This window comes from Penaeus vannamei, chromosome 35 (assembly GCF_042767895.1).
Source record: "Penaeus vannamei isolate JL-2024 chromosome 35, ASM4276789v1, whole genome shotgun sequence".
Lineage (NCBI taxonomy): Eukaryota > Metazoa > Arthropoda > Malacostraca > Decapoda > Penaeidae > Penaeus > Penaeus vannamei.
In genome coordinates this window covers 21,544,057-21,554,056 of record NC_091583.1, presented here as the reverse complement: position 1 = coordinate 21,554,056, position 10,000 = coordinate 21,544,057, and the positions used below count along the sequence as shown (strand labels likewise).

Below are 10,000 nucleotides of genomic sequence, written 5' to 3'. Positions count from 1 at the left end.
ATGTTCAGTTGCTCAGCTGTAAATTCACATGTAGCCTAATTGGATAAGATTTAAGTGTTAGGTAGAATTACAATAGATTGAGTGGAATGTAAGATACTATAGGTGAGTCATCCACCCTACTAGCATTGTCATCAGAGAACCTCTTGAGATGTATTTGCCTTGCATCTGTGATAAAGCAAGCAAACAAACACAAGCAAATATTTTTAAGAATCAAAATGTGGTTCAAGATTGAATACAAATTACTTTATGAATTATTCGTTTTATACTAGTGCTTGTTTGTGTTGCTAGAAAGTGGTGTAAAGTTGATAAGGTTGGTAGGCCTTGCTGGCTTTTGAAAGTATAGTCAATAATTCTTTACAGTGCTAGTGCAGAGAGTATAAGAGCTAGTCAGTAGCTAGTATGTTCCTGTTCACCAGTGCTTTACAACAAGTACCCACAATTAGTTATTCTGTGCATGAAAATCGATAATTTAATTTATATTTTGAAGGCTGTATTGTACATTCTGCTTGGCAATGTAGAGCATTAGGGTATGTTAGATAGGATGTTTCAGAAAAAAAATTCTGTTGAGTATCACTCAGTCTAAATAATTGTTAGAATATGTAGGCTTCGTTATAATGGTCAGAGTAAGAGGTAGGAGGCTCATTAAGTTCTGCATTTTGTAACTTAGATATTTGTATTGCTAGTCAAATGAGGGCTTTAAGTAAGCCTTGCATGATTCCACATTGCCAGCAGTTGGTTGCTGTCAGTGAGGTATGTGTTTATATATGTATGCATATATATATATATATTAGAATGTACACAGGGACACGCATAAAAATGCATGGCATCACACACATGCGCGCAATACACACAGGCGAGACACACACGTCACCCACACATACAGACACACACATCACCCACACACACAGGCACACACGTCACCCACACACACAGGCACACACGTCACCCACACACACAGGCACACACGTCACCCACACACACAGGCACACACGTCACCCACACACACAGGCACACACGTCACCCACACACACAGGCACACACGTCACCCACACACACAGGTACACACGTCACCCACACACACAGACACACAGGTCACCCACACACACAGACACACACGTCACCCACACACGTCACACACAGACACAGACACACACGTCACACACACACACACATACACACATACACACACACATACACACACACACACACACACACACACACACACACACACACACACACACACACACACACACACACACACACACACACACACACACACACACACACACATACACACACACATACACACACATACACACACATACACACACACATGTCAGACACACACGTCAGACACACGTCACACACGCACACACGCACACACGTGCACACACGTCACACAGGTGCACACACGTGCACACACACGTCACACACGTGCACACACACGTGCACACACACGTGCACACACGCACGTTACACATGCACGTTACACACGCACGTTACACACGCACGTTACACACGCACGTTACACACGCACGTTACACACGCACGTTACACACGCACGTTACACACGCACGTTACACACGCACGTTACACACGCACGTTACACACGCACGTTACACATGCACGTTACACACAGACACAGACACACACACACACACACACAGACACACACACACAGACACACACACACAGACACACACACACACAGACACACACACACACAGACACACACACACACACACACAGACACAGACACACACAGACACAGACACACACAGACACAGACACACACACACAGACACAGACACACACACACACACAGACATACACAGACACAGACACACACAGACACACACACACACACACACACACACACACAGACACACACACACACAGACACACACACACACAGACACACACACACACACACACACACACACACACACACACACACACACACAGACACACACACACACATATTCACACACATAGACACACAGACACAGACACACACACACAGACATACACACACACACACACAGACACACACACACAGACACACACACACACAGACACACACACACACACACATACACACAAACACACACACACACAGACACACACACACACACACACACACACACACACACACACACACACACACACACACACACACAGACACACACACACACAGACACACACACACACACACACACACACACACACACACACACACACACACACACACACACACACACACACACACACACACACACACACACACACACACACACAGAGGTGGTGGTCAATGAAATTGACCACGGAACTAAAGATATTTTAAAGTATTTTATGGAGTTTATGATTTTGTATGTCATTGTCATATGAGCTCATAAAAGCATTCTACTTTATTGTATGTCATTAATGATATAAAACTGCAATATTCAGCCCATCTACAACAAAATGCTAAATTACTAAGTTATATTGTATTTCTTAAAGAAGTTAGCAATTCAGTGATGCTGTATTACTGTTTATTTTTTAATGCTGTATGTTGCCAGATAACTCTTTTCTGTCCAAAAGTCTCCTAATTCCTTGTAATCACTTTTTTGGCTGATTGCACACATGAATAGATATGACATGATACAGTTTATACTTTATTAAGTATATTTATACTAACATGCATACTACTGAGAACATGAATTCTATTCAAAGTTATGGATATCTGTTTATTGCGTTGTAAATTTTAATTAAATTACTGTATTAATAGTAAAGGAAAGAGATGAATTAGATGTTGAGAAAGGGGAGACTGCAAAATAGGCAGGATATATTAGAATGCAAAACCATTTGTGTGATATTATATAGGTGTAATGAGCAAGTTGTTTGTTATGTAGGTGATCAGTAAGGATTGAATTGCAAACATAATTTCTTGAACCCACTAACGCTGATGTATTTGGAAGCTGAGAATAATATTTTCTGGGCGGCTACAAAATTGGTGCATGGGGCCAGCTGGAAATCTGCCCACGTGCTGGCCGCAGCCTGCGAGCTCTGATCCAACGTCACACTGGCAATGTTTATTTTTCGGGTGTCTCATATATGGGACACCCGTTGTAAATGGGTTAAGAAGGAATTTTGGGTGTAGTAATAAATAGGTTGGCTTAAGTCAGGTGTTAGGTCCTTGTAGCAGAAGTGGAAGAGAAATGTGAAGATGAGGGACAGCCAGGGCCCCTACTCAGAGACTGGGTGACCAGAGGCTACCACATGAACTTATTCAAATGATTGCTTCCTTTCATGTGATACAAGAATATATTTTTATCTTTTCTAGTGATGAACTTGGACTTTTTAGGCTTTATACAAATTACTGAGTCAGCTCTCCTACCTTTCTCTCTTTTTTTTTATATCATCCCATAGAGGCTTATATTCTTGAAGAAATAGGTTGATGATAGTTGCTATTGTGATCATAAAAATTTGGTGACACATCCTTTATTTTGATCTGAATTTATGTTCATTGATTTGCATGCATACATACACACATGTATACTTATTACCTAATGTGGACCAGTATATGAGCTTGAAAGTAAAATGTGTAATCAAGCATGATATAAGGAAATGCTTCTAGTTGAAGGTAAGTCTAGCAGACATGCAGAAAGTGATGATTCTCCTACTATATGCTTATAAAAAATTGTCTTCTAACAGAATATAACTATTATTGTCCATCAGATCACCACGAAGGATTCTGAGCTACTTCAGATATCCAAACTTTAGTTAAGGTAAAGCATTCCCCCCATTGCCTGTGGGCTCATGGCTTGGGACGTGTGTGTACCTTAGAAGCAACGCTGTGATGGAGAAACTGTGTCAAAACCTTTCGTTCAGAATCTTTTTTTTCCCCCCCCTAACTTACACAATTTTTGGGCAGTGTTTTTGATTATCACAAAATTTAATACAGGATATATCAGGTAATATGATTCCCAACATACACTTAGCAGACTGATGCTCTTGTTGGAAACATCTTTACAGTGCAAATTTGTATCAGGTTTAGTAACATTACACTTCATTACTAGGTCAGGTTGAACTTCTGAAATATCAAAACTATAGTTCCATTTACACATTCTTTCTTCTTTGTCTATGTATATAATATTTAGGTTTTAGATTGAAATCAGTAGAAGAGAAGTTTCAACTTGTATAGTATTTGATATTGCAGCAAAATTCTAACATTTTTAATGATGAAAGGTATGGACCCAAGTGTCATCTCCTTTGTGACTAATATATACTTTTTTCTTTTCTTTTTCTTGTAGCAGCCAAAGCCTGTGTGTGCACTGAACTATTTTCTTAGACTTGTGTAATGCAGGATCTATTTTTTGTGGAATGTAATAGGTTTTATTCCAGTAATCTCTCCTTCTCCGTGGCTTTTTATTTCATTCTCTAGTGCAGTGGTTCTTATTTTTCTTAGTTATTTAGTCCTATGTATGATGTGTCTTCCCCTATCCTACAAGTGAGAGTGTGCTCAATATATGCATATCCACTTTAACCTGTTGATGCCAGAAATAAGCATTTTCCACTATGGTTCAATTTTATTTATTCATTTATTTACACAGTGATTGCTTCACAACTTTTTTTTTTTTACCAATGATTGTTACTTACCTTAACTGGACTCATTTGCTTACCACATTCATTGAATTTGTTGTCAAAAACATATTTCCATTACTATTATCATTATAATAACATGAAAATTTATTTTTTCCCTTGTGCTGGACCATGTTACATTCATTTTTTTCAATATTGCTGAAACATGATCATCAAATAATAAAGGTCCATAAGTAAATTAGTCATCTCACATATTTACCCCCTTATAGAAAAAGGGGGAAAAGAAAAATTGGCAGACAGCAGACAGTGCATGGCATAGGCACCCCTAGCTTCATAAGATAAAAAAAAAAAAAAATTGTCAGCAATATCGTTTTCCCAGATGAAATGAATATCTCCCGAGCACCTCATGCATAAAGAAAAAGAAAAAGAATAAATGCACTGAATTCCTTGATATTGGGAACCACTGCTCTAGTATTCATCTACTTGAATGCATTGTATTTGCATAACTCACAACAAATGTCTCGTGCAAAACTAAAAATCAACCAGTGAATATTTACTAACCCTCTGGCTGCTTTTGACTTACATTGTAGGAAAGAAAGTACTTGTTGCTACTTAAATCCTATATCATTTAGTGTGGGTGATATAGGGGTTTGCATAATCATAGAACATTATTTGTTAATTAATTATAGCTCAAATTATCAGAATCAGAAATTTATAAACAATAATTCTAAGTAATTGTCTTTTGTTTGGGGTACAATTGCTTGATTTGCATTTTCTTTTTATTTCTTGCCCTAATATATTCATATTTATGACATAAATGCAGAACCTTAAGTACATGGTTTACAGTTTTTAAGAAATCCGCTGTATTACATGTCATTCAAAATTTGCTGGTAAGGTTAATTTTTTTGGAAACAAAATACAAAATCTGTATTTAAAATGTTTTATTGTTTTGTTTTGATCACTTCTTTTTTGTAGTTGAAAAATAGTAGTTTGTTAGTGCATGAACAGACATGATAGGCTTAATTTACTAAATCTCATATTTGCCATTTTAATTTTCGCAAATTTCATCATTCTGGAGAAAATACAGTATAATGGTCTTTGGAATGCTTTTGGGGAAGACAGTTTTATTGTTACAACAATTTTTTTTTTTATTGGTGGTTGAAAGAGCATATAAAGACTAAGCTAAATTATAAAAAGAAAGTCCTGTGTGTAGTGATAGTTTTGCTTCTGCAGTAATAGAAAGGGAAATAACAAGAAGTAGATTGAATACAAATAACCTGATTAAAAGCAGATAATTTGTGTTGATATGTAAAATGAGATATAATCATAGTGCTGGCAGTAGCCTTGAACTATTGCACTATAAATATAGGATGATGATGTTATGTGGGTGTAGTCTGTCTTGAGTTTGGATGTTCTTCAAGTTGATCTGTTGAAGGACTGACCATTGAAATTTATAACCTGAGCTTGTGCAAGTGATGTGCTGGACCAGGTCACATACATTTTTCGTAGTACACCTGAAACGTAACCAACTAATAATATTTTTTCATTCCAGCTCATCGCTTGGAGACGTAACCAAGAGAACTGCCCCCCTCCAACCTGTATATATGTAATGTCCACTGCCCTTGTTCTACATGTATATACTGTAACTCGAGACTATGTGTTCTGTTATCCTTGAAGATTTTAAAAGTTATATATGGTTGTATGAATATTGAAAATATGTATATTTAGTCAATATAGTGATAAATCTAATTGATAAGACAGGGAAGCACAAATGTTTCAGAGAATTGTAATTGACAGGTCAGTTGATGTGCTTTGACAGTCAGGAACCTGGTGTGATTATGCATTTGCCATATCAATGTGAGTTAATTTTTAATGAATTGCTCATAGTCCGTGTAACAGTAATATACCATTTTGTAAATTTGAACTTTTATCTACTCTGCAGTGGCATTTGCTTCCACTTCATGTCCCTATAAAATAAGTGTTTAGTATTGCTCAAAATACTAAGCAGCTAATTTATGGACATTCCGAACCAGTTTCCAAATAGATGTGTGTGAGATCAGGTTTCAGTTCAGCTTCATGGCTTTCTGGCTGAACCTGCAAGAAGGGAACCAATTGGCTGTCCTAGACGGGGCTCAAGGAGATTTTCAGCTCATTAGTTTCTATACATGTACTGTATATTTCATCATGGATCATGAAAATAAAATATGGACTAGAGTACATTACTTGAAATGACTTGTCTCATTAACCTATCCATTATAATAAAAATGTTTTAATTTAAAAGTTGTATACTTGTCTCAATAACCTATAATTACAATAAAAATGTTTTAATTTATGAGTTTTCTAGATGATGTTCCACTTTAAATTATACCAAACCAAAATCAACTAAATTTAAAAGTAGCTATCTATACTTCATTTCAGAGCAGCTCCAAATTTGATTAATTAGTAACAATTAATTCATAAAATTAAGAAATATCTAATGTTTATAAAAAGGATCTGTATCTAAAATTTCAGGCCCTTTCTATAAATATCAAACTTTAAAAGGAACACACGACTACAAGAATACACACTGTAGAAAAAAATCACATATAAACTGATCTTACTTCTTACATATTGCAAATGTCATACATAAACCAGTTTTCATTTGACACCTTTATGGCTATCACAGGCTATTTTAATTGAAACTCTGGCACAGAACAATACTTTTTCATATATATACAAAAAAAGAGAAAGAAAGAAAAGGCAAAATTGCACAAAACCAAATTACACCACACATTACCTGCAGGAAGTTCACACACTAATCCTCTTGCTACCAGACATTCAAAACATGCTAAACAATGGTGCAATAAGATCTTAATATCATTCAAGCCTACACTAATCATCAGGTGGTGGAGGTGGAGCTGATGCACTGGTGGAAGAGACCGAGAGGCACATCTGTGACTCAGGTGGAAAGTGTTGGGAGGAGGGTGTTGCCTGAGGTGGTCCACCTGTGGCTCTGTTTTTAGCTGTTGAGGTGAGGTGGTGGAGTAGTGGATTTGGAATCAGGTCTGTCACAAGCTCTGACAGAAGGGTGGTCACGTCTGATATACAGTGTGTTGGGTCCTCCACAAACTGTAAGGAAATTACATCCCATTACAATGGAATGGAATAATTTTGAAGTAAGAAAATAAGATGCTGGAATTCAAAATAATTTTAGAATAATATGAATATTGTAGTTAGCAAAACATACAAATCAGAATATCTAAATAGCTCATCTGAATTAACACCTTTTTAAAATGGGGGTATTGTATGATATTTTATCTTTAGAAAATTTGTCTACAAAACATATAACTTGAGTTTCATACTGAATAAATTTAGTGCAAAATAAATAATCCTCATCAGCAGGTGTGTATATACACATTAGTGTCTTGTGAAGCAGACATAATGCAACTTCTTTGTGAAGCTACACTTAACCCCCCAGTGACAGGTAAGGCCATAGACGTCATGACGTAACAGCCTATGATGTGTATATGCTTGGCCCAGCTGTACGCAGATTAGGCCAAGCCACAAAGTCTAGACTATTGCATGGGGTTAATGTCATAAAAACAGGTTTATTTAAACTATGTCACATTTTAACATATTTTCTGGAGTTCAATTGATAATAAGCAGTTTCTAAAGAGTTTGTACATGTGAGTGGCTTCCAAGCACCAATTTTTACTCAGCAGCCAAGCTGTGCGATTAGGTAAATTGTGATGAAACATATTTGAAAAATCTTGTGGCGACAGGCTTAACGCACTAGCACCGGTACATTTTCAAGCCAAAAATAATAGTTTCCAGGTAGCTCCAAAACTGACGCACGGGCCAGTCCGGGAATCCGCCACCCGCCATGATCGACAAACTGGTGGGACACCCAGATTTTTTTTTTCGGGTGTCTCACATGTGAAACACCCAACGCAAGTGGGCCAATAGTATTTGTAAATCAAATGCATTCACCCAAATGTGATGTTCACTGCAGTATTTTTTAATGAAATATACCGACATATGATGCCTCCACAATTGCTCAGCCATCAAGGAGTCAATTCGTAATCTATGTCTCCTCACCTGAGTTTTCCCTTGTGAGTTTTGGGATTTTTTATTTCCCTCATGCAATTAATATTGATGCTGTTATTGATGATGTTGTTGTTGTTATTATTATTATTACTATTATTATTATTACAGTGTTATTAACAATACTAATAGCAATAAAATATTCAAAAAATATTTCCAAAAATCAAGGTGACTGACTCATTGGTGACTAAGCCCTTACGAAACCATCTATGTGTAAATGCAATAATTTAACTAAACTCATTGTGGGCAAATCATGTCTCTATAAGCCATATCCCTGGCATCACATTAACACTGACTCAACAAAATAATTCTATACACTACCTGTATGGCTTTTGCCAGAGAGTGGCTTACTCCGGCATAAGTTGCATTTGCAGTAAGGCCCCTTAACTGTTCCAAAGTGCACCGATCATTCTTGATGCTGTCTTGAGTTTCATCTATGTCACTGCAGATGAAATAGTAGTATCAAACTCAAAAGAGACATTCCATTTAGTTTTTATAGAAATATTACCTTAACCTTAAAGGTTGCTACTTATGCAGATCACTGTGACCCCTCACTTTCTCCTAGGGAAATTTTTTTGTATGAAGTTTAACATTTTTCTGATCCTGATGTGTGGGGCCCAAAAGTTTTGAAAAATATAAGTGAGATACCAATTTACCCCACCTTTGTTTTTTTGTACTTTAGATCATGTGGGTGAGTATGGATTTTCTACACGAGAATGTGTTTTTCATACTTAATAAAATTTATTTTAACCTGTATGAGTTACAAAAAATTCTATGACCCTCAATTCAGTGACACTTGATGCAAGTCAACTGTCTTTATTTTCTAGATGCTTTTTTACTATTATTTGTAGGCTTTAGAATACATTACCTTCAGAGATTGTAATGTCTCCGACTCTTGATAAGTTTAAAATTTCTGTTAATATGTTTTTACTAAGTAAATAGCTGATGATTTTCTATCTTCTCTTTCTTAGCTATGTTTTGACCTGCACTAACACCCTTGGTGGTATAATTCTCAAAATTTTCAGTGAGGCTCTTTGTATTGCTAGCCATAATAATTATAGGCACTGTTAGCATGATGTGATGGATGTGAATAGGTGACTAAAGGACTAGAAGGCATTTTTTTCTATACCAGAAAATGTCTTGTGTTGATACTAAACAGCGAAAGGATGACGTTTGAGAAAGGTACCACACGTGTGGGGTGGGAGGGAGTGCTGCAATGAGTGGCCAAGAGAAAAGAGTGTGAGATGGGGCTTGCTATGTCTTGTATACTCTAGAGGAGTTTAAGATGATGGAGCACCTATAACTACTAAAGTTAGAGTATAAAATGATCAGTGTA

At 36.8% G+C, this 10,000-nt stretch overlaps 2 protein-coding genes across 4 annotated transcripts in view; one reads left to right on the top strand and one right to left on the bottom strand.

The window, feature by feature from the left end:
• LOC113813688 (dnaJ homolog subfamily C member 11) overlaps positions 1 to 6,810 on the top strand; it is an 18,845-nt gene extending 12,035 nt beyond the window's left edge. Inside the window, exons 13-14 of one of the 2 annotated variants that reach the window (XM_070114229.1) lie at positions 3,718 to 3,767; positions 6,134 to 6,810. In XM_070114229.1, the coding sequence (XP_069970330.1) occupies positions 3,718 to 3,737 (20 nt within the window). In that variant the 3' untranslated portion in view covers positions 3,738 to 3,767; positions 6,134 to 6,810. The remainder of the gene's footprint in view (positions 1 to 3,717; positions 3,768 to 6,133) is intronic. The other variant, XM_070114228.1, reaches the window with a different exon arrangement.
• Epg5 (ectopic P-granules autophagy protein 5) overlaps positions 5,506 to 10,000 on the bottom strand; it is a 34,772-nt gene continuing 30,277 nt past the window's right edge. For both annotated transcript variants that reach the window (XM_070114226.1, XM_070114227.1), the window contains exons 40-41: positions 8,986 to 9,106; positions 5,506 to 7,689 (exon numbers count right to left, since the gene is read on the bottom strand). In XM_070114226.1, coding sequence (XP_069970327.1) covers positions 7,453 to 7,689; positions 8,986 to 9,106 — 358 coding nt within the window. In that variant the 3' untranslated portion in view covers positions 5,506 to 7,452. The remainder of the gene's footprint in view (positions 7,690 to 8,985; positions 9,107 to 10,000) is intronic.